Genomic DNA, 26211 nt, shown 5'->3' on the forward strand with positions numbered 1-26211 from the left:
ATAGAATAGTAGTTTTTTTTTATCAGAGTTTGGCCACATTTATTCATTAAAACAAGAGCAAAGTGCCACACTGAAAGTTTCTCATGACCGAAAAGATGTTTTCATTCTTCTGCTGACCTGCTTCAGCATGAGTTTGTGATTATTACAGGGGGGTTGAGTTATACTATAAGCTGGTGTATACAATGGCTGACACAACGGAAGTAATAAGCTTAAATGTATCTGTAGGAAAGCGGCAGTTTAATTAGACCTTGACCAAATTTCTTTCCTCTTAGCAGAGAAGATGTTTATGTACGTCTCCCAATAGGCTTTGGCATGAATTTAAGCCACCGACAAGCTTCGCATTTCCAACACAGCACTAGCCTGTAAAGATCAGGTTAGCACTGGAGCTACTACCTCTATTGTCTTGTCTCTGATTGGTCTATCATGAATGACAGGCAGAATGTCATCCAATCACCTTAGTCCTGCCCTTTCCTATGGGAGATGTCCCAGACGTATGTGAAATATATCCATGCAATAAATACATGAAACAGTCTATCTGGTGTGTCAGGTTGTGGAGTATTCCCATGTACTTTCTTGTCTTCAAAGAATATACCCACTTCTAAATAATGAATATACTGGGCGATAGTCGAGTGGTTTAAGGTGCACACCATGTATGCAGGCGGCCCGATTTTGAATCCGGCCTGTGGTTCGTTGCCACATGTCTCTCCCCTCTCTCATCCCTGTTTCCGAGTCTATCCATTGTCCTCCACTATCTAATAAAGGCATAAAAAAGGCCCTAGAATAAATCTTTGAATAGAGAATATACCAAATAAATAGTGTATTAATTGAGATGACCACGCACTACTTAACCACTGAAGATAACGTCTACATTCCTGTGTTGAATATCGTCACTCAGTGTTTCAGTTAAATGTGAGTGTAATCTCACACAGCCTCTGGACAACTTTATCCCTGTTTTCTAGATCAAAATAGCACCAAATCGCAAGATAATGGGCCTGAAATGATAAAGAAAATATTAACAATTTGTTTAAGCAACTTCTTATTCTAGTGCAGAATACAAAAGCATCTGCCTTTAAGAATTTGTCCAGGTAATCAGGCACATCTCTAGTTTTGGACTTAGTGCTAACTTCAGCATGCTAATATACCTAAAGATATTTTTTGCACATAAAGTCAGTCTCTGATGTCATCTAATTTTGACATGGAGACAAGACTTTTGGTGTGAAATTTAGAGGTAATCTTGTCCTATAGTTGTTTGAGAACCTAATGCTGGTTAATAGTATCTGTATATCCAATAACACTTTGAGATGTTTGAGATATTTTATGGAATAAGTTTTCACTGATGACCCTCTGTTCATCTCCTTGCTGTTTGCTTTTGCTCTTAGGATCATGATCACCAGTTTCAATGGGTGACTCATGAGAAGAAAGGAAATTGTGGAAAATCACGAGCCACGTTTCAGATCCTCTCCATGTGAGTTGTTACCATCAGGGTAACGTGTACATGTACACTTTCTGCATAAAAATATCAAATCTGTAGCTGCAGAACAGGACTGGAGTCAGAAATGCCCTGATATCCAATTGCAGTACAAGTAGCATGGTCTACTACTACTAGATAGCATTACCGGAGAAAAAGCCAAAAAGGGCAAAAAGAAATCCACTGTAATGCAGTCTGAATCCCAATGGGTGATTTAATATTTATTCATGTCTATAAAAAGAAATCTGTACACAAGTGTAGCCCACTGTCAGCTCTTATGCTGTGTCTCTTAACACAGCACATTCTTGCTTTAAAGCGTCAGTAACTGATGACTAAACACCAAAAAGATGTATGTTGCTCAGAGAGGCTAAACTGCCATCAGAATATATCTGGTCAACTCCATGACAATGTACCCATTTGTAGAATAGCAAAAAATCAAAGCTTGTTCATGTCCTCCAGCAAGGCTCAGTGAAACAGATTCTTGTGATATTATAGCTGAGTCATTGGTATTTTTTGTACTTCAGTCTTAATGTTTGTTGTTCAGGTTGCTGTTCAGGCACTGTGATGTGTGACAGCATGGAATAAAATGCTTTGTATTGTCTTTGTTAATCTGTAATGCCTGCAGACTGTATAACACATGGACATAGTCTCTGTGATGTCATCCACTGGTTTCTGTAAAGCACTTCTGAAGCCCACTGATGGATGTTACCATATTGGAGATGCTAACTCTAACTAACTTTGCTCAGTTAGTACCAGCCAACAAGGTGGAGCGAAGGAAGACTTTAAGCCTGCTGAAAAATATCTACTACATGCCCAGCCATCAGGCAGAGCCAGCCTTCCAAAAAATCAAAACAGATGAGTTGCAAGAATTCAAACCAGCATAGTTTGTGCTCCCATGAAGATGAACCACTCAGACTCAATTTGTTAACCAGGCTTTAAACATCTTTATTTTTGTTGTAAATATGGGCATTTCAATAGGTTTGTATGTGATACTGTATATATACAGTACTGTGCAAAACTTTTTGGCATGTTTGGGCCAAAAGTCAAGCTGATGTAAGGTGTAGATTTGGTGATTAAGCCAACTAAGGGCACTGTTGAATGGGAAGGAGGATTGACACAACCCTGGTCTTGCTCTGGATGTCTTTGCATAAAACCAGAGGTGTGGGAAATAATCTGTTGTAAAGATAACAGTACCGCCTATGGGTGGCGTAAGGGGTGCAGTGCCCCCCCAGGACCCAAGAGAGAAGAAAAAGGAACACACAACCCCCAAAAATCAACATAGATTTTAAATGTTTACTGATAAAACCCTAAAAATGGCCTATACATGCTTTTCTTATCAAAAGACCTTTGCATAAACAACTTAAAAAACTGCTTTATCATGGTTTTAGTCAATATTTGCAAATCTAATTTTGGCAGCCTTAGAGCAGACAAAGCCTTGCGCCCCCCCCTAAGATCTTTGGCATCCCCCATGGGGGTTCCTAGACCCCAGGTTGGGAACCAATGACCTAGGGTCATCCACACAGGAAGAAGGGTTGCCACAAGCCCCCAGTCATGCTGTAGATCAGGGGTTCTCAAACTTTTGGGGGCTAGGGACCCCTTACAGGGCAGAACATTTTCCACTGACCCCCCACATAACCCTCACGCTGATTAAACATAGGTTAACTGCCATTTGTACTCCTAGATGCTGTATTTTAAATTCTTCAACCTAAATACAATTTCTTGTCCATTTGAGTGTGGCTTTTTACTTGATGAGGTGAACACGCTTACATATTTATCCATAGTTGCTAGCTGGACCTGCACACTGAATGTGTCCTGAGCAAAGTGACTGATGCATGAGGAGTGATAGATTTACGTAAGTCACAATCATATCTGAGTGTTTTTTGGCCCAAAGCTGACTTCTGTGGGAGTCATTGGTTTTGTATGGTTGTTTGATGGCGCTGTGGTCCCTACATGTATTTGCTTCATAATGACATGGCATTACTTTAATAATTTATTTTAAATTATTTCACAGACCCCCGAGCTGTGGCTCGCAGACCCCCAGGGGTCCCTGGACCCCAGTTTGAGAACCGCTAGCATAGAGCATAATCTAAACCCTTTTAACCAGCAAGGGAAATCTGAGTCTTTTGAGATTAAATCGTCTGCTTGGCTTGTTTTTCCTCACCTTTACAACTTTTGCATTCATGACATCTGAGGTAATCCAGCTGCCTCACATGAACCTGAATCACTCCCCTCCTCAAATCATTCAGATATTCAGACACACTTTACTTCTGGCCAAGTGTGCTGCTGTCTGACTGAATCTATGCTGATCTCTGAGTCCAAATTTGTTGGCAGCAACTGTGAGCCAGGATGAATTGTGAGGTTGCTAAACCAACCCCTGCTGCTGCTGCGCTGAGCCTCATTCGGTGCAGCTGTGTCCGGCGTGTCATATTCGACTGGAGGAGAGCGTGTGTGTGCGGGACAGATTGGGAACAAGATGTCGATAGCAGCCAACTGGTCCTCCCTAAATAAAAGCTGTTGTTCAGGGAGTGAGCAAGGCTTCTGCTGGAGTCTGGTTTCAGATTGTGTAACACTTCACTTGCTTATCATATTATTGTGAGTTTGTGCATGCGTGCCTATACGTGTGTTTCACTTCTTCTAACTGCAGCACCAGAAAACCAGAGCCTTTATTTATAACAGAAAACATCTGATCGACGAGAATTCCCTTCATATTTCCCCTGTCATTCAGTTTGTCATAGCCATTAGCTTGGATTATGTCAGCAGCTGCATGTGGGTATATTTTCTGTCTCTTGGGCTTGATCCAGGTGTGTGTATGACCTGCCATGTCTCAGTCTGGCCTAGCAGTGCTAATTGGTCTGTTTTCTATCCAGCTGGCTGCACAGAAGCTGCCAGTTCATTGGCACCTCTCAACCCCTGAAGAGAGAGAGGAAAAGAGAGAGAAAAGGAGTACTTCTATGTATTGCATGCACACTCATACCAGGAGACAGGATTGAATAACTGACTGTTCGGACCAAGACAAAGAGACATTGTGTGGGAAAATGAGCAGGACGATTAGGGCTTTGTCTCAGGGAAAGGAGAAAGAACATAGAACAAGAGGGAATGATACAGAAATCATTTCCTGACTGTTCCTTATACACTAAGGATGTAAAAATATCCAATACTTTGTTATTTTGTGTGTTTTATAACTAGACATTTGCTGTTATTTTGACGATAAAGTATCAAAGTTCCAAAGCTGTTATGAACTGCATCTGTTACATAACACAGGGGCAGAAGAGAGAAATACATTGCAAGAAATGCAAGAAAACCCTTACCCACTGACTCAGGTGAACACACGGATTGGCAATATTTTGGTACTGCAGTGGTGACACCTGATTTTTTAGCAATTTTGGATGGTGAGCAAAGTGGCAAAGTAAAACTGCATGTTAAAGGATTAAGGAAAATAGAGAATTTAGCACTACTTCTGTCAACATGAGAAACAGCAGAGCAGCACTATAGCAGCAGGAAGCAGGAAGTGATGCCTTACATGCCTTGTGTCAGTGCCACCCAAGCCTCAGTGCTGATTGGCTGGTAGTTGTGTGACATTAAACCAGTCAGATAATGTTGTGGGTAGAACATAAGTTGAAACTGTAGAGAGAGAAAACAAAACCAGAGGGGAAGACACACCTTGCAGTGAAATCAAAGAAGCACACCTTTGAATTAATTGACTTTGGCTGATTATCAGTAACATAAAATGCTGATACAGATAATCGGCTAACAGCCAAATATCAGTATCAATACAAGACTAGACTGATAATCAGTTTACCCCTAAATAATACGGTAACCTGACATGCCACACTGTTTCATATGTCTATAGCATGTATAGAGTTCATATTTATCCAGGAAAGCTCCCTGGGAATGGCAGGACTTTTCAAAAAATACTAAGAAGGGGATTGGACGAATCTTCTGTCATATTCATTACAGGCAAATGGGACCACATGGAGATGAAAGCAATATATTTAAGTTCTGTTATGAAGTTTTCTGTGAATGCAGTATTGTTTCAAGAAATGTCTGCGTAAGCACGAAACCATTCAAATCCACTGAAAAAGCTGTAGGATATATCCCAGGCATGTAAGTGGCGCTGTAACGCTGCCACGGAAATACACCAAATCCAGAGAAGAAGATTATGGAGCAAGCGCACCCAAAACTTTTCTCTTTCCCAAAACCTTTTCCTGGCTGCCCTTCAGGTTGCACTCAGAACATGTGGCCTATGCTGTTCTCCATGACCATCAGTGCTCACGGTGGTAGAAAAGGAGCAGAAAACACAAACACAATCATGCATTGTGCCCTTATTGTTGCTGTTGGCTAGACTTGCGCACGTGGTAAGGGGGGGCTATGACCCTCAGCGAAAACGTCAGGGAAATTCTCCCTTTGGTCGAAGCCTTCTTAGTTTTTGTTGAGATTTTGATTAATATTAATCACAATGTTTATTTAGTAAAACAAATGTACAAGAGATGCACAATATTATCAGTATGTTATTGGTTCAGGTAGATTGCTCAAAAAGGGGAAATATTGATATTTTAGTACACAAAAATTCCTACTTATATTAACAACTGAGGTTTTTTCTTTTCTCATCCTGGCCCTTCAAACTTTTCAGTATGTAGGACTAAAGGTCTGAACTACTGCTTGTTTATTTTTTACACTTGATAACACTTTGTTTTTCTGTTTTATTTCAAGCACTTTGACATTATTGTAACAGGGAACCACCATGCAAAGCTGCTGTGTAATTAGGAGATTTAATTTGAATAACAGATCAGTTTACAGGAGACCCTTGGTGTTCTTTACAATAAAAAAATGGGTTGATGCTATATCGGTATTGATACTGCTAACATAAGTTTGGAAATACTGGCATATAAGATAGCCAAAATCCAAACGTGCATCCCTAATATGTATATGTTAAAGATTGATTTTTGGGTGTATATATAGCTTTATTTGATAGGAAACTGAAAGAGCAGGAGATCAAGAAAAGAGAGAGCAAGGAAAGAGCTGCAGGCTGTACTCTAATCTGGGCAATGAAGGACTAAAGTCTCCAAAGATGGGGCACGACCTATAGGCCATGAGGCCCCTGCAGTAAATATTTGCTCACAACCTCCATGTCACTATGTGGTTTTTCAAGAGGTCATTTGAAAGCTATGAAAATCTATGGTTATGCTTTGTTCAAGGGGCTCAAGTTCCGTTATTTCATGACTGCCCTGCTTGATGCATACTCTTTATGGTGGATAGAGATGTAAAAAGGTAAAACGAGGAGAGAAAGTAGGGTTAAGTGGAAGGCCAGGCGAGCTACAAGGCGTGCTGATTGGCTGTGTGTACGTGCTGACAGCCTGGAGCCTAAAGGGCATGATAGCTCTGGACAGGATTCACGATTACTATTGATTGTGAACCAGATTAGGAGCAGACTCATCACCAGTTTGCAGACACCCAGACTTTACTGCTGTGGATCAAATGAAAATGCTGTCACACCAATAGACAGACAGGGAGCAATCTCTTTATTTGTCTGTAGTTTAGGGAACAAATAAAAACAGCATGAAGAACGGGCTGTTTTTTATTTATTTAACCACTGATCATGAATCACTGTCTCACACGTGGCTTTGTTCGCCCCAAGTCTGTGGAGAAATGCATCATTGATCACATTTTTTTTCACTCCTTTACATTTCACTGTAGACTCTTTGCTTTCTTTTCTTCCCCCTGCAGCTTTTACTCTCTGCTGCCCTCTTCACCCTCTTTAAAATTCTCCCCCATTGCTCCCCCCGCTGCAATATCCTGCCTTTTCTCTCCTTTCTTTTCTTTTCTTTTCTTTGACCAGCTCTCTTTTCTCAGCCCCCTTTAGAGCCTCCCCTCTCCCCACCCCCATGCAGCTCTCCTGTGACTCTCCTTCTTCTTCTTCTTCTCTTGCGCTCTGCTCTTCTTGCTGCCTCCGTTGGCAAAGTGGCATAAGGCCTAGCTAGCTGCATTAGCAGCATGCATTATTCATGTGCCCTGCAGTTTGTGTGGGTCTAGGTCCTGTGCTGGCTTTTCACCGGGGACACATGGGCCTTGTGAAAGAGCTCTGTGTGTGGGACACAAGGCCTGACGGAGGAGCTGCACAGATGGGACTATCAATTCCTTGATTTGTGTCACCTCTTGTAGATGAAAGCTCTGGGGGATTTGGAGTTTACTTCACAGATCAACATTCAAGCGCACAAAGAGGCGGTTCCCTTCTTCTAGATCAAGATTGTTTATTCAGTGTCAGCCTTGCTTTTCACAACAAACTGTGTTTTCCTCCCCAAACCAGAGGCCTGCTAAGGTTTCAGCCATATCTGCCCCTGATGTTCATATGAAAGACTTGGCCTGGTTTATTATTGGCCGAGATCTCCGTCTGCCTGGCAGCGTTCTCTCTCTCCCCCACATCCGGATTCACGGGCTGTCCTCTTTGCTTTTAGAGCGTGCCCCAGTAAGAAATGTTAACTGAACTGGGCGGTATGAAATTTTAATTTAGACAACCAGACGGAGATGGAGTGCCTCCTCTCTACATCAGAGAGAGACAGAGAGAGAGAGAGAGAGAGAGAGCCTTGGGGACCAGAGGAGGGGCCTCTTGGAAAACCACAACCACATAGCTGGTTTGGACTCACATCTGCTCTGCTTGACACACTTATGTGTTCCCTCTGAAAACATCAACAACTGGAGCAGCTCTGTTACAATAAAAGGTTTTAAATCCGAGGCAGAAACAGCTGATCGATCTCAAGATCTTGTCGCTGTACATGCCATCTCTGTTATAAACCAGCTGCATTGTTATTGTTGCATCTTATTCATGAGATTTGACAGCTCTCCCTGATAGCACCATTCTGCTCTGCTCTGCACAGGTGGCCGCTACCAGATTGGGATTGGCCCTGATGATCACAAGGAGCCCCCTCCACCTCTTTTCAGCCAATCCTGGAGGGGCTGCAGAGCTGATGTCTCAGAGGGCAAGAGGGTATTTGTGTTCCGGTGTCCTGAAGAGACAAGCCACATCACGGTGAGTCACACTCTCACACTCTTTGGATAAAAATGGAAGATATTGTGCTGCTGTCTGAAAACATGGAGGATATTAAAGCTCCACATTCTGAATCTTTTTCTGCCTTTTTTTCGACGTATGATTAGCATGGATTTCTTATTTTATTTCAAGAGTTAAGCTAGAAAAGGACTATTAATATAACCACCTTTACACCTGCTTAGCTTTGTGTTAATAAAGTATCTATGGGCTGTTATTGTAAAGAGTTAGGATGGCAGAATGGCAGGCTGCACTGCCCAAAGAGACTGTCATCTGAGACAACTACCTGACTCGGCAAGGACAGTAAGGGTAGAGAGAAAGAATGAGAGAAAAAGAGAGAGAGAGAGAGAGAGACAGAGAGGAGAAAATGAAAGACTGTAGAAGAAATAACAGCAAAAACAGTCACCTGAGTCAGCACATGCACACCTGTGAGTGTTCTGCTCATCCTCAGTAACAACATTGTGAGCATTCAGGCACGTTTTAGGATTTAAATGATGCTCAGTGATTAATCAGGACCTTAGCGTTAGTGTTCAGACTCCTTGTGTACAACTGTCATCCTCCTCGCCTCACTCATCTCTTGTCAATCTGCCTCAATCCGGATCAGTGAGAGGTGCTAAAGTGACACCCTGACCAGAGTGGGCCTGTGTACATCGAGGGGCTTTAATCCTCTTAAAGGACAGACCTACAGTGTTTGCTTCACTAATACTGAGAGAGGTTAGTCATCACTGGACTACAACTAGTGATCACTTTGACAGGGCGAGATGTAAACATGCTGTTATAGCTTCTGATTGTTCAGGCAAGGCAAAGCAAGTGTATTATATTAAATCAATGGTATTATTTGTTATTAAACCTTTATTTAAAAAGAAGTTTTCCCTCTGAGATACAGAAATCTATTTAATAAGGGAGTCTTGGCCAAGAAGAAGCACAGAGGTAGGGAACATACACCATATATAACAAATAAAAATGACATCAATCAATCAATTAGCAATTTTCAGCTGTAAAATGTGCAAACAGTAGTTACATGATCCTAAATCCTGGTTTTAAAGCAACAGTATGGAGATATTTTGCACTGAAATGTCTATAGTAATTTCAAATATTATTGAGTTCTTAGCTCAGACATTTCTGACTGTTTTTAAAATCAGAGAAAGTAATTTTCAGAGATATAACAGGATGTGCCTTATTATGGTGGCTATCAAGACTGAGCCACTATGACACAGCTGGTTTATTATTCCATGCCAATGGATGTTACATGAAAGACTGCTATATAACCCAGAAGAAACTGCTATTGGAAGCTGCCTTTCTGTTGCTGTATCACATTCGTATTTTATTCTGCTTACTTGTGATGGACCACATCATAAGTATTAAAATCTGCTCCTATTAAAGTCTGTAAAAACTGGTTTCACTGCAAGCGATACCAGCAGGCCACAAGGGCACCATTAACGGCTTTTCTGCCTCGTTATGTTAAATTAATCAATGAAATCGAAAATGTAATTCTACTTTTAAAAAGATTCCTTTTGAAATGCTGTTTTTCTGAGTCCTCATTTCTAAACAAGTAGTAAACAGCAGAGATTGACAGAGCGGAGCAGCAGTGGTCTCTACTCGTCGTATTAAGTTATTGCTTTGATTGAGGGCACCCTGGTAGTGGAATTTACATACTTTGTATTTAAAAAATTTCAGACAGATTACACATCCACGTTTAAGATAACCCTGTAGCTCAACCAAGAGACCAAAGTTACTAAAACAGTCTGGCTGCAGACTGCAGATCTCAGGTGCCTCTGATGAAGACCACCACTACCACAACTTACAAATAAAATCGGGTTAAACTTCCTGTTAGAGACAAGGCGAGGGTTGAGGCAAGGGTTAGGCTACCAAAAGTTAAAAGACAAAAATGTGACCCGCAAAACCTAATTACAAAATGTTGAATAAAGCCGAGTAAACAGTCTGCTTATGGGAAAAAAACTTCACGAAAACACTCCAACGCAGCAAGAATCGCTAAGGCTGAAGCTAACAAAGCTATATTAGCCACTCAGATAACGCAGCTATGTTGCTAAAGCCACAGCTAATGAAGCAAAGATATCTAAGTAAGCTACTTAGGTAACATAGCTATGTAGCTAAACATAAAGCTAACGAAGCTATGTTAGACACTTGAATAACACAGCTATGTAGCTAAAGCCAAAGCTAATGAAGCAACGTTAGTTAAGTAAGCTATTTAGGTAACATAGCTGTGTAGCTAAACATAAAGCTAACGAAGCTACAAGAAAAAAAACGTATTCATGTCTTGCAATGATGTGCTTTTTACACACTTGTTAGTTCTGTCTCTGTGTTCAGTCACATTTTGTTCTTTTTGGTGTCCAAATGGCAATGTTTTCTATTAAATGTTGCTTCAGGAGGAAGCAGTGAGTCCTGAGCTAAGCCCATGCTCTGTTGCCTTACTCCTCTAAACTACAATTGCTGTTATAAGTTGCAAAACTGTTGTTTTTGTGGGCCCCCAAACCCCAGAGGTTATATCAGAATAATCTTTTAATGTGCCTCTTTGCACTTCATGTTTTTATGGGTGTTAAACCTCTAAGCTTGAACCCTGTTTACTGTTGAATTTACACAATTCTTAAATTATTTAAAGGACTTTTAACTTGATAAGCAGTTACGACTGACCTTATGGGAAAGCTGCAGTAAATAAAGATGTTCTAAGCTGTTGAAATATACTTTTAAATGTCTGAGCAGCACTGTTTAATATCCTCAATCAATCACAATGCAGTGTATATTGTTTCCTTATAACTCACTCTAAGCACAGTGAAGTAAAAGCACTCTAATGAGTTTATCTTCTGCATTTATTGGACACCAGCTTGTTCTAAAATGCCCCATACAGATGTGGCAGGATGCCAGAAAACTGTTCTGTTAACAAAAAGTCTTGGCCTGCAGGAGTTTCCTCTGTATTTTAGAGAGCTGATCAAACTCAGCTCCCTGCAGCCGGCTGCTGAGGCCAAAATACGGATCATTAAGTTTTCAGGAGGACATTCATCATCATTAACAGTATTGATCAGGACTGGGTCACAACTTTTCCAATTGCTGCTGAAGTTTACTTCAGGTTTGTGGGCCTTTTGGGGTCGGATGGTCTAAACAAACACTACATTTTTCACTCTGCAACACAAGCCTTCCCTCTATTATCTCTATTATTATAAGATCAAACAAAAAGGAAATAAGTACATATATTAAACAGCAGAGTCTATTTTCAAATTTCAAACCTGTCAGAAAAATATTAGGGGCCATACAAGCTTAAAATCGACTTGCTAATTGGCTGACAGAAACAAAACAAAGTTAAGTTGATGTTTCTTAAGGTCAGGGGTTCTCAGTCCCTGCCCCCCCAAAAAGATGCCAGAGACTGGGGACCCCCGCTGTGCCTGAAGGTAGCTGAACCATATTTGAACACAGCTGTGCAAATTAAAGCATTTTTATGTGCAGACTTACTTTTTCAGGATATTTCACATATTGCTTTGATTTAAGTTCACTAGATGATTTTGTAAAATTATACATTTGACTAACTTTATGCATGTATTTTCATAAAAAAGGGTAATATGTACAATTTGAAATCATCTAAGAATTTTTTTTTCTTTTTTGAGGGCATCTGGCAACCCCCTCTCAGTATCTCATGACCCCCAAGGGGGCTCTGACCCCATGTTGAGACCCTCTGCTTTAGTTATGTCTTTGTATAGGGTTATAAGTCCAATACAGGCATTAAAAAAATGAAGAAATACATCACAAATACACAGATAGATTAAAGCTCCTTCGAGGAACTTTTGGTTTGTGTTAGTTTTGGCACCCCCTGTGGAAGTTGTGCATCTGACATCTATGAAGAACTTGTCCTGTGCATATGAATTTAGTTTTTTCTGATTTTAAAAAGTCCTGCTTTCTTTTTTCTGTCAAACATTTCAATCATCTTAGGAAAAAATAAAAATAAAGGCTGTCTTTGAAGCTTAATGAGCTCATCTGACAACATACCCGCTGCAGCAGTTTCAGGTATAATAAAAAATAGATAAAAAAATACTTCCCTTTATGTGAACTGTCTTGTTTGCGTTTGTATCTCAGATAGAGACATCATTATTGATTTGAGTTAATCCCATAATTATCAAAAACTCCTAACAGGAGCTTTAATATTGAAAATAGATCATATTTCAAATAATCAAAATAAACATGTAAACTGACCCCTCAAGATAATTTACATCGTTACATCAGACTCATAGGAGACATGTACATCTCTCATACAGGAGCCTTTGTAGAGTTTATTTTCAGTAAAAGATAATAAACCCTGTCAGAGAATTATCAGAGGCTTTACAAGCTCAAAGCCAGAGTATTGATTGGCTGACAGAAACAAAACACAGCTGAGCAGACTCATAAGTCTTAAGAGTTGGACAGGATTCAATGCTGACCAGCTTTGCTTCCCTGGGGTCCTGCTGAGCCCTCCATCCTTCATTATGTCCTGAACACTGCCCTGATAAAAGGGCAGGATAAGCAGAAATTTCACAGCCGCAGAGCTGTACTGAACATGCAGATTGTAGCATATTTATGCTCAAGTCTTTGTGATTTTCTTCAGCGGGCGATTGTGCGGTTGTGTTTGAGAATCAGGTCATTTATTCGAATGTGTGTGACATGTGTTGTTGTTCCTTCTGGCTACACTCCTCCCCTCTCCTCTCCTCCCTCAGCCTCCCTCGCTCTCTGTTCACATATCTGATTATTCATCGTATTCAAGACAGGCTACACGCTCTGAATATAAAAACACAGCAGATGAGATGCTAATTTTGCCTGAATGCACAGGCCAACAAAAAGGAGCTAAACTTTAAACAATTTCTCCCTTATTTTCTCCTTCCAAATCCTTTCATTTTCTCTCAGTGTCTCTTTTTCTCGCTGTGTTCTTTTGTTTTGTTTTTGGGATTATGTCTGACTCATATCCGCTCTCTCTTTTTGTCTCTTTAGATAAATGGAGGAGAAGGAGCGATGTAGGAGCAGGTCTCCGGCTCGGAGGGCCAGTCGGGTGCAGCAGGTGGTGGGAACAATAATACGTCGCACTCGAGAGTCGCTAAGCAGGTAAAGCATGAAAAATGGTCAGAGCTTCTTCCATATGTTGAACCCATGTTTTATCCAGTTTTGTGAGTTTTTAAATAAGATATCCAGAAAGCAGTTCTGACAATGCTTGGGCCTTTTCACTTGTTGAAGGTAGCGTATGATTAGTGAGTCCTGAGGGAGACTATGGGGTAGATTTTGAAGAAAAAACCACTGAGTATGCAGTAGAAAGAGTTGGCACCACACAGTAAACAGGAGCAGAAAATGCCGACCCCACAGAAACTGCTGCATCAACAACAAACAAAACAACTTGTACTGTAAAGAAAAAAGTCTTGTTTAGGGTAGAAAACAGCTTCATCCACTTCTAGGCCTGCTGCCAGATGCAGTGGGACAGAAGTGTGGGATGTTGGTTATATATCATTTGGAATGAGAAACAATGTTACCGTACAACTGATTATTTTGATAAGATTTTTTGAAATATTTGATTATAAATAATATAATGTATAAAACTGATCAAGGGAAATAAATGAGTGACTGATGTCTCCACGTGGTATGAAAACAAACCATATCCCCTCCCCACACCCACACATTCAGATGCTTTACACATAACAGAGTGCGTATTCAAACCTGACTGTCCTCCTCTCACACAAACACACCCAACACTGAACCACAAATATGCTTTCAAGATGCCTTCATTCCCTTGTTGTCCACTGCGTGGTTTCTCTCTGCCACAGAAGGCAGTGCGGAGGAGAGGAAGCCCACAGCATCACTGTTATTCAGTCCTGAGAAAAAAACATCTTATAATGTCACATCCAGCTGACCAGAAGAGTAGGCCTCAGGGAGAGGATGTTAGATTTAAACATGTATACGCTATATATTCCCAGGATCCGCTGGATGTATCGAGTTTATATAAATGTGACCTTTCTCTTGCTCTCGAGTTGATGAAATATCATTAATGGCTTCTTGGCTTGCTGTAAATTCAGTCTTATAGGAATGAAGAGTTCTGAAACAATATTGTGCCTTTTAATGAACACAGGGGGATTAAATGTCTTTACATCGTTGGTGTCATGGCTGTAGGGATGGCATTGTACAGAAATGGTGCATACAGACAAGATTTGTCGATCTTCATTTTGGTCCCCTTTTCAGCTCAACAACTGTATTGATCACTTTATGATTAGTTTAGAGCAGCTTGTACACAAAGACATCAATAAACACAACAACAACCAGATGACAAAAATTACACTTTAAAGCTAGTATTCCTGTAATGGAATCGTTAAACAATGCTGGTATAAGACGGAGTAATAAAGGAGGACAGAGGCTGAATAAAACAATAAAATAACCAGCCTAATAAAGAGATACACAAATCAATCTAGACAGAAATGTAAAATGTCTATGAAATATTAAAAAAACTTAAAAAAAAAACTAAGATGCATGCAGTAACCTGACTGTGAAGGGGAAGAACAAAACTTCGACCAAAGCAACAACATTAGGTCCAACATTAGGATCACAGTGACAAATTCAACCACTGTTTGATTTGTTACTTTGAATTTGTTGTTTATTTTAAAGATCCCTAAGATCAGTTTTAAAGCCAGGTTTTGATGTAGCGCCATCTGTGGATCGAAATTTTAACATACTATAAATGTAATGATATTCTCATCAGCGATCGTTAGCATAAAAGCCTGATTAAGATGGCAGAAATGCTTACCACAATGTCTGCTACAAATCCACATTATTATTGTAATTGTTAGCATTTTGGCACATTTACTATTTCAGTTGGTTAGCATCTGTGAAGGTATCAGCAGATATGAAAATTTCTGATGATAATTACAACCAACTATAATGATTGTTAATATCAGCCTAAATAAATATGTGTTCAAAAGTTAGTGGAGTTTTAGGCTAGATGAACAGACTTATGTCAGCAAAGTCTGTTCATAATCATTCCTTAAATTTTAGATTAATAAAAATAAAGTTTGTTTCTTTGTTCATCTTTAAACTTTAGAGCATGTTTTAAGGACATAAGTCTTGGGTCTAAATATTTAAATATCTGTATCAATACTGGTATTGGTTAAAATGAATCCAGAAATATCGGGTTGTTGGATTTCTGCAAAAATCCAGTATCGTGCCTCCCTACTGTTATTTTTGTAAAAGAGCCGATGATGTTCAATATACAGAGGTTATTTTCTTCTTTTTGAGGTTCTGCTTTAGAAGTCAATTATTACTGGACTCCTGACATCAACCTTTAAACATACTGTAGGTATTTCCTGCTATAATTTTGTTTTATTTTATGAAAATACAGATCATTCTGAGAGTATTCAGACCCCCTTCCATTCTTTAAATTTTGTTCTGTTGCCGTCTGATGCTACAGTCATTTAAATTCATGTTCATTTTCATGAATCTTCACTCAGTACCCCATCATAACAAAAATAGAAGAAGACAGAATGTTTTCAGAAATGCATTTAAAAAAAGCTGAAATATTAAATTCACGTACGTATTCAGACCCTTTGCAAAAAAAAAAAAAAAAAAAAAGCTTTAAACTTAGCTCAGCCACCTCCCATTTCTCTTGATTGTTGCTGAGATGTTTCTACACTTCGATTGGAGTCTGTCTGAGATAAATTAAATTGATTGGACATGAAAAGTGAAGTGGGTCAAAATACTTTCTGAATGCACTGTATTAGTGGAAATTTTTTTAGTGTTGGACTCTGTTATTAAATGGGATAAATGTTAAAAAATCAAACTTAGAAATAAGACAAAATTATGATGGGCCTTTTCAAAATCTGTATTTGATTAAAAGTCATCAAAAGTTCATAAATCAGTACTGTACAATATTATGTTGTATGTTCTTGATATAATGCCCCACCATTTTTGGAAACAGGCTGTATTTGCAACCCTGAAGTATCATTAAAAATCTTTGCTGAATCTTACAGATATCATTCAGGAGCGTGAAAATTTCAAAGCTAAGGTAGAAGAATCAATTTCAATTGTCAGCTTAAATCAACGTCTTGCCTGGGTTTTGTAGATACATAATAAAGAACTAAAATGCGACAAAGTTTTGATTTGACAGCAAACAAGAAAGCACTGTGTCCACCTGATCTGCATGAATCTTTTCCTTCTGACGTCGTGGACTCTAACTGACCTCTGACTCTGTTTTACCTCCTCAGAGAGCGGTTGCTAGGCGATGGGAGGTCACAGCGCTCCAACAGTCTGTCCAATCAGAACTTTGTGGCCAAGCTGTCGTTGCAGATCACCAGAGACCCAGTCCTGGACAGCAGCACCGGACATGGCTTCACCCTCACCACAGACGCACCCCTGCTGGTCAGGGATGTCGCCACAGGTACATCAGGAGAGTGTGATGCTGTAGTGGTCTGTTTTTGTATGAGTGTTTGTCAAAATCCCCCTGCAATAGGTGCTGACATACTGTATAACGCTGGTGATGACATTTGGAGCCAAGGCATGCAAAGAAGAGAGTTAAGCTGCAGAATTAAAACACTTTTAACTTAAAATATAATGATAAAATGATAAAATGTCAAAGATCCCTCAGTTCTGTACAATCCACACCAGAACATACTCTTGTGTCTGTTTGAAGCAGACAAGCATGTTTATGAAAAGTCAGTGACTCTATTTTTAGTTTCTTTTTCCCTCACAGTTCATCCTCTACTCCACTAATTTGGTAAAGAATGCTGCAAGGAGCTGCATTCATCAACAGAGTTGTTGACCATCTGCTTTTGTTCAATTAGTGTAAACTAAGCTTTTTAGAAAGCTTAACACATGGGCATACATCAGCATGATAGTTACTAAATTTTGATTAATACTTTTGCATGGTATTATATGCTTTGGGTTGGTGTTGCCCTGGACACTATGCTGGAGCCCACACATGTACAGTGCCTAAAAAAATATTCAGTTATACCCTTTTATTAATTTTATCAATTAGTCATGGTCAATATAATTTTGCTTTTTGACAAAAAAAATACAGAAAATGGTTTAATGTCAAAGAGAAACAGATTTCTACAAAGTAATGTCAATTAAACAAAAATATTTTATGTGAAATAAGATTGCATAAGTATTTACCAACCAGTTGGTGCTAGTGGTCTCACAATTAGTGAAACTGGGATCATCGAAGAGCAGTGGATGTGTCTCAAGTGGTTGTAGTATAAAGAGTGTGTTTGGAAGGTCCAGTCACTGGTTAATCAGTATTCCTGGCTTCTATTACACCGTGAAGACAAAAGAACATTCCAAGCCACTCAGAAAAAAGGTTATTGAAAAGTATACGTCAAAGGAATGGAAACAAAAAAATCCAAGGCACTGAACATCCTTTGCAGTTCAGTTAATTTCATCATCAAAAAATGGAAGGAATATGGCGCATGTGTAAATCTGTCTAGATCAGGCCGTCCTCACAAATTGAGCAACCGTGCAAGAAGGAAATTACTGAGCGATGCCACCAAGGCACCTATGACTACTCTGAAGGAGTTACAAGCTTCAGCAGCTGAGATGGGAGAGAGTCTGCATGCAACAACTGTTGCCCAGGTCAACGCTTTATGGGATAGTGGCAAAGAGAAAGCCACTGTTAAAGAAAACTCATAAAATCTCGACTAGAGTTTGACAGAAGACATGCGGAAGACTCCATGGTCAAGTGGAAGAAAGTTCTTTGATCTGATGAGACCAAAATGGTGCTTTTTGGCCATCAGACAAGATGCTATGTTTGCTGCACATCACCACAAAAACAACATTCCCACTGTGAAGCATGGTGGTGGCAGCATCATGCTGTGGGGATGCTTCTCTGCAGCTGGCACTGAAAAGCTTGTAAATGTAGATGATAAAATGAATGTGGCAAAATATAGGAAAATCCTGGAGGACTATCTTATTCAGCCTGCAGAAGAACTAGAACATGGGAGAAGATTTATTTTCCAGCAAGACAATGACCGAAAGCATACAGCAAAATACTGATTTGAAGGGAGTGAATATATATGTAGTCACTTTTTTTACATTGCATGTTTTTATTTGATTGACATTACTTTACAGAAATCTGTTTTCATTTTGGGATTACAGAGATTTTTTTTGTTTTTTTCTTCTGGCAAAAAATGCCAAATTATTCGGACCATGATTGATTTCTAAAATAAATAAGAAAGTTAAACATCCAAGGGAAGGATACTTACAGTCGAGTTTCCTGAAGCACATCTGTTTGAAGGAGAAATGTTCTCTGAAAATGTTTTATGTTCTGTATCAAGGGTATCCCAGTTAACTAAAACCTACAAAAGAAGTCATACAAAACTGTAAAACTAATTTAAGTTAATTGAAACTGAAAGAAAAAAGAGGCTTTGCAAAAAAGGTATTGTGTGCTTACACAGCTAACTAAAACGAAATAAGATTATAGACAACATATCCTTAGCTTTAAGCATACTGACTGAAATGTCCTTAATGATTTCTCTAAGGCACTGTTATTTACATTTTGGATGTTAATTCCAGAAATTAGAAACTGAACAATGACTTACAATGTCTTTTCAATGCCACTATTTTCTGATTTCAATCTGTGCACTCAAAGTAATATTTACAGGTTTCTGTAAGGTTTTATTCAACTCAGAAACCATGATTTAGTGTCTACATGTTCAGCACTTCATCAGGGAGAAAAAAACATTGCATAACAAGTTTACATGTATGTCTCGCTCTTTCTCTTCCAAATACACATTGACATTCTCCTGGCATTCACACTGCAGGGCACAGTGCCAGAGAACAACAGAGCCACCTGCTCATCCTTTCTCAATTCAATCACTTCTCATTTAGACAAGTTTTGATAGAAGAGAGTGGACGGGAGAGAGATGCTGATCCATTACTTTTAAATCCATCCTGTAAAATAAGCTGATAAATGCTCTGAAGAGGCTTCCTCGCTGCCACCAACTCTGTAATTGCTATCTTGTGCCAGAGAGAGAGAGGGAGAGAGAGAAAGGTGATAACAGAGGACAAGATTTAATATACAGACAAGATGCCGGCAGGAAGACACAGCAGGGAATAGACATAAGACCAAAGTGTAGACATGAGCAAGGAGAGCAGATTAATGAGTGTGAAAGAGTGCAGGAAGCAGTAGGTGAAGGGAGGTGGGGATGAGGGAGGTCATGATGCTGTGAATACGAGAAAAGAAGGATGTGGCAGACAGGGTGTGTCAGAGCGTGCATGCATGCATCTGTGTGTTTGCACATTCAAATGCTTCTTATTTATGTGCCTGAGTGTGTGTGTTTGTTAGAGTAAGCCTAAACTGCTGTGCCTCAGTCTGCCCACTTTCCTGAAGATAAATGAGTATAAATAACTGGAGAAAGCAGAGTGGAGTCGAGCTGGATGAGGCCCAGAATATGTGTAACCCCTTACATCCTGGAGAGCTCATCAAACACTGTTGAGTCAGCCATGTTGAATAACCATGTGTGTCATCATTTGTGTCTCTGTATCTCTGTTTATTTGAGCTGAGCCCACGTGTGCAGCTGGGCTTTTTGTTTCATGCAGGCGATCGCTGTTTTCATTGTGTTTTTGTGTGTGTTTGCATGTTTGCAGGGAGTCCTGCAGATGGGATACTGTTTCCGGGGGACCAGGTGCTGCAGATTAATGATACAGTGCTGGAAGATTTGAGCAATGAGCAGGTGGAAAACATCTTAAGGTGAGAGGAATTTCATACATCCATACATCCCTCTACACCCATCAAACACAGTGAATTTGCAAATACAGTGAAGTTAAAAATATTCAAGACAGATGAAATAAAAATACATTCAAATAGAGGGCTGTATCAAAAGTGGTTTCTTTAGATAAACAGACAGCCAATGTGTTGACTCGATTAGAGTCCTGATATCTTGTAATAACGTTCAAAAAACAGTTTAAGATTGTAGTAGCTAATGAGCTGTCAAAGCTAAACATGTTGTGATTCTTTAATACATGACAATGGTGCATTGTACAGGTTTTTCGTACATGATTTTTATCCTCTGGTTATATAATGATATGATTGGCTTAAAAGTTGTTTGTGAGGCTTGGGATGAAGAAGTAAGGCAGATGTGAAAATATCATAGCATGCATAGAGAACTGGCCTGTCATTTCTGGTGATTCTGAAGCAGTTAAACTTTTTTTACAAACACAATTTACTTGTGGGTTTTTTGTTATAGGCCAGGGCTTTGCTGTTTGATGAATAACTGTCTGTCTCAAAGGTGTGGTGTGGGGGCATGCACACACACACAAGCACTTCTTTGTTTGGAATGGGGCCTGACATGTTAATATGCAAAGCTAAACATAGCGACAAACCTGTTTCCCTGCAACCTTTTCTGTCCTGGAATGCCTGCCACTTTATGTTTTCACAGTTAAATAGAAAATCTGAAATTTGGAGCTAAGCTAGATTACACTTGTGACACTAATATGACATTCTATCTCTCTCAGCAGGTTTTATGTAGGCAATCAAACACACAAGCACTCAAAATACTCAAATAATTGACGTACTCAACACCAGGCAGAATATTACCTTAAAGTTCCTGTAAAGTGACAACAAAAGTCTTTATTTTAGGTTTTTTGTATGACAGACCACTGTTATGAACCACCAGGCCAAATTTAAATTATGAAAAACTTCTCTTAGTTTGAAAAGTTAAGCTTCAGAATCATGAAATTGAGGCAGTAAAATCTGCTTTAGGATGGTGTGGCCATGTCGGTTGAACGAGTCGAAGCAACATCCACTCGGAAATACAGGCCTCTCAGTTTTTAAAAAATGCTTCTGATTCCTAAATTGGGGATTAAATGGACTATTTTCTGGCATAAATCTCTCTGTTATAATACTTTAAATGATCTGTAGGCCACTGTGACTGATAGGACAACTGCAAGTTGTCTGATTTAATTTTATTTTGTGCTCTAGCTGAAATGTAGAGATGCTTGTTTTTTATATACTTAAACTCCAAATCTTCTGCTAATGTTGTGATTGGTGGTCTGAGGGCGGTCTCCGGTTATTTCATGTCAGTCACATTGATGGCATGTTGATTTGATTGGTGTGAAGCCAGAGGGCAGCTAGCTTCTCTTGACAAAGTCATGACTAAACACAGTGTGGCTGTGCCATGACCATAGTCTCATCTGATTGGCTAGTTTTCTCTGTGTTTTTTACTAAGGGATGCCAAACTTCAACCGACTTCCTCAGACATGTGAAAAAAGCTAAAAAAAAAAAAAAAGTAGCTTCACTCCACATCTACCACATAACATTAAGAGGGGTGCTGTTTCACACAAAGGGAGGGGGGTTAAACGGGGGAAGGCACATGATTGGAGCAGCAACAGTGACGAATAAAGTGTTTGACTGATAAACATTCATAGTCTGAAAAATCTTGGGAAGCCTGGTTTCCCTTAGGAGGAAACAGCGCTGGTCTATCCATCTGCTGATTGAAGAAAAAATACTTTAGTTTCTGGGATCAGGGTCGTAATACCAGTGTGTCCGGTCTGTTCAGTGCCTGAATGCTCTTTGAATATTTGTAGTGCAACTGATAGAGTGTGTGTTCATGATTAATGTGTGAGAAAGTGTGTATACAGTATGTGTGTGTGAGAGAAGGGCTTACTAAGTTAGGAGTAAAGGTCAAAGGAGTAAGTGCTTACTTGACAGCAGGAAAAAAAAAGATAAAGATCTCTGCTAACTGTGTGCGTGTGTCTGTGTGCGTGTGTTTCTCTCCACCCAGGGATTTGGAGGATTGTATTACTGTGACTATCCTACGGCACATGACAGTGAGTACAATGAATACATTGATGACACAAATGCACACACATCCTCACCATCCAACATTCGAACTGATCCTCTCTCTGTGTTATAAAGCATGTGACTTGAAGCATTTTCTGACTAAACTCAGTGAATGTGATTTACAGATATAAATGTTTTGATCTGTAGACTGTTGTTTTCAGACTTGTTGTGAATATTTAATCTCTCATAATTTACCTGCATCTTTGTGCTGCAGAACCCCAAGTCATCCATCATGTCTGCAGAGAAGAGAGCTCGTCTGAGGAGTAATCCAGTTAAAGTGCGCTTCGCAGAAGAGGTGGTGGTCAATGGGCACACTCAGGTAAGAAAATCTTTTCTTCATATAGACTTGCAGCTGTTGTAATAACTCTTATATTTGGATCTTTCACAATCAGTCTTTATTTGGTCGTGTTGTCTTGGCTGTCATGTGCTCTTTTCCTATTTTATGTGTCTTCGTTTGATATTGATCTCTGACTAACCACACAATGAAATCTCTCTCATTTCTCCATCAGGGAAACTCTCTTCTCTTCCTGCCCAATGTCCTAAAAGTCTATTTAGAGAATGGGCAGACAAAAGCCTTCAAGTTTGACAACACAACCACTGTCAAGGTATGCTTTAAATATCCGAATTTATCAACAATAATAACTTGTTTTAAACATGTTTCAGCTGAGCCACTTTTAATTAATGTTGGCACAAAGATGGGTTATGCATATACGTAGGGTTATACCTCAGGGACTCCCTAAATTTCCTACTCAGTCCACCATCCCACCAAAAAAAAAGGCATAAAAGCCCAAAAATAAAAAAATCTCTGCAGAGACCATTTGAGACTGATATTATCTGACACAACAAGAACGGACAGAGGTTATAAAACGTTCAATAACTTTTGAGCCAAAAATCATAGCCTCTCATTTTTATCCCTCTTGAAGCTGGCTGTTGTTGTATCCATGTCTTTACTATTACTTTTTTAAATTAAAGTGACATTACCGTAGCTCAAATATTCTCAAAGCCCAGGCTGTCCTGAAAAAAACAGGCCGTTTAGGTCTTGACTGTGTACCACAGAGTTGATCTTTTACAAGCTTTATAAGACAATGAGTCCAGTCAAGACAAATTAGGTAAAAAATAGCTTAAGGCTTGAAGGGTAAAGAGAAACTTCTGTGTTGATTTTTACCCCTGTCATATGTTTTATCTTGCCTCATTTTTTCATGTGTATGTGTAGGGGTTACGCATAGGACAAAATATCCTTACAAAATTTTCTGACACTGTAACGCCACACAAAATATTGCAATATTATGCCATATCATTTTTTTCTATTGATTAAATGAACAGAGTAGACTGCACATGTAGCACATAACTATAGCACAGAGGCCACTAATAAGTGTGCAATGCTGCTGTTGAGACATTTTAGCTGGCAGAAACTATGAAAAGGCATCCAGTGCTTATTTCATCAACATTTCTATCAATTACTTTGCATTTGTGAGCCCTTAATGTGTGAATACAGGCATTTATAAACTGTATGTGTACAGTGCTGCAGTCTGCATCTTACCCTTGGTACATCTCACACCGGCAAGCATGACAGCTGCCTGTGTAATATTACACCTGAGGGAGGGTGCCCTTGAGCCGTAGACACAAATAAGGACATAAATCTCACATTATGGCAGCAGAGTAATAGACACTTAAAACCCTGATACATGAAAATGAGCCTTGATTCTGAGAATCTTTTAAGGTCACATGTCATCATGTTGATGCTCCTGCATCTCCTCTTGATGCAGTTTAAAGAAGAAATACTTTTCTGACATCATGTGAGCCAGTTTTCTTTACAGTTAAGTTTAAAGTTGTACATTTTTTGGAGGCAACCCTTGAAATTAAATGATGCATTGTGTTTCTATTTTGACCAAGAGAGTGCAGAATCAATATTGAGCAATTGCCATGTTTGCCTATACATAACCAAACCACTATTAATCATTTAGGATACAAAACCTCTTTTTGAGTCATACCAAGGTAAATGTGCTTATGTTACTGAAGGAAGGATAATCAGAAAAATCATATTACTTTCCAATATTTTCCCTTTACAATATCTGAAGCACTGCTTACATAGTTTTCTTAAAAGATGTGTTCATTGGGCTCTTCAGCATCATTATTATGAGCCCAAATAGCAGAACGAGGCATGAAAGGCTTTCTAGAAAGTAGTGGGTGTACTCTGCAGCTAAGCACACCACAGGTTATGCTGTGATTGCTGCGAGGCTGTAAGGCTGTAGGAGGACTGTTTTTAGTTTAGTTTAGTTCTTGATGATGGAATAATAAAGCATGATTAATTGAATACTTTCTTGAGGCTGAAACATTAAAAGTAAGGAGAGGCTTCAGCTGCAGAAGCTCCAAAGCCATGTACTAAACAGTAGGAATCTTATGATTTTTTTAGGAATGTAGAGTTGGTTAATGCAGGCCTTCCTAGATATCTTCATTAATCCAGCTGGAAATGTGTGGAGAGAGATATGTTTAGGACTGAAATCAAATCGTAATGAGACAGGGAGTTCATATTCATTTAAGGTTAAAATCTAATGCTGTCTGTAATTGATAAGTTTAAATTTATATTTGAGTTTTTATTCACAATCAAAGGAGAACTAAGAGAGGAATGTGATATGATCTTCTGCCATCAGCTACTCTAAGGGGGTCTAAACTGTTGTTTTTCCAGGACATTGTTCTGACTCTGAAGGATAAACTGTCCATCCGGGCCATTGAGTACTTCGCTCTGGTGCTGGAGCAACAGTACAGCATCACCAAGCTACTGCTGCTGCATGAGGATGAGCTTGTACAGAAGGTGAAAGAAATTCTGGATGCACAAAAACACTTTCAGCATACAGCAGTTGTGAAAGACAGCCCAGCTAAGAGTGCATGCAGTGTTTTGATACATGTCCCTCTATTATTTATTTTAACCAGGTTGTGCAGAAGAAAGACTCCCATGACTACAGATGTCTATTTAGGGTGTGTTTTATCCCCAGAGACCCCACAGACCTGCTGCAGGATGACCCCTCTGCTTTTGAGTACTTGTTTTTACAGGTCAGATCAATTCTCTTATTAATGGTCATTGTTCTTTTCACTGTAAATCAGAAGCAGACCCTAGTAGTTTAATATCTAATGTTTAGTAAATGTCCTGTTGCATGCTCATGTTTCCTCTAAACCTTGTCTCATACAGACAGATTCAAAATTGCCATCTTATATTTCAATGGGAATAACTTTGGGACAAACGGAAGACTTCATAATTTCTTGAACACTCTTGAATACATTTCAAGTGCCATATATATGTATTTATTGTTCCATGAGAAGTCTTCGTCTCCTGATGCATTTGCTTTTTTCTTTTTAAGGGAGTTTGGTTGTGCAAAAGTTCGTTTGCTTACAATGATGTATAATGATCTTATTTGAGTATATACACTATAAGGACGAAAGTATTTGGCCACATCTGGTAATCATTGAGTTCAGGTGTTTCAATCAGACCTGCTGCCACAGGTGCATAAAATCAAGCATCTAGCCACGCAGCCTCCATTTGCAAACATGTGATACAAAATGGGTCATTCTGTAGTACTTGGTGACTCAAAGCTCGGTATTGTGATGGATGCCATCTTTGCAGTGTGACAGTGCTCGAAATTAATCCCTGCTGGATATACCACAGTCAACTGTAGGTGATATTCTTAGAAAGGAAGGTTTTAGGAACAGCAGCAACTCAGCCACAAAGTGGAAGACCACGTAAAATCTCAGAGCTGGGTCAACGACTGCTAAGGCATGGTGCATAAAAGTGAACCTCAACTGGAATTAATGTGAGCACAAAAACGGTGCAGCAGGAGCTTCAAGGAATGGGTTTCCATGGTCGAGCAGCTGCCTGCAGGCCTGGCATCACCAACTCCAATGCCAAGCGTCCAGATGGAGTAGAGT

At 39.5% G+C, this 26211-nt stretch overlaps 1 protein-coding gene across 2 annotated transcripts in view; it reads left to right on the forward strand.

Annotated features, from left to right (window-relative positions):
• frmpd1b (FERM and PDZ domain containing 1b) overlaps window positions 1–26211 on the forward strand; it is a 40894-nt gene that overhangs the window by 4029 nt on the left and 10654 nt on the right. Inside the window, exons 1-10 of one of the 2 annotated variants that reach the window (XM_041798020.1) lie at window positions 8146–8184; window positions 8341–8492; window positions 13476–13586; window positions 16721–16893; window positions 20097–20199; window positions 22232–22277; window positions 22505–22609; window positions 22800–22895; window positions 24977–25102; window positions 25222–25341. In XM_041798020.1, the coding sequence (XP_041653954.1) occupies window positions 13480–13586; window positions 16721–16893; window positions 20097–20199; window positions 22232–22277; window positions 22505–22609; window positions 22800–22895; window positions 24977–25102; window positions 25222–25341 (876 nt within the window). In that variant the 5' untranslated portion in view covers window positions 8146–8184; window positions 8341–8492; window positions 13476–13479. Of the gene's footprint in view, window positions 1–8145; window positions 8185–8340; window positions 8493–13475; window positions 13587–16720; window positions 16894–20096; window positions 20200–22231; window positions 22278–22504; window positions 22610–22799; window positions 22896–24976; window positions 25103–25221; window positions 25342–26211 lie in introns of those variants that run through there. The other variant, XM_041798019.1, reaches the window with a different exon arrangement.

This window comes from Cheilinus undulatus, linkage group 10 (assembly GCF_018320785.1).
Source record: "Cheilinus undulatus linkage group 10, ASM1832078v1, whole genome shotgun sequence".
Classification (NCBI taxonomy): Eukaryota; Metazoa; Chordata; class Actinopteri; order Labriformes; family Labridae; genus Cheilinus; species Cheilinus undulatus.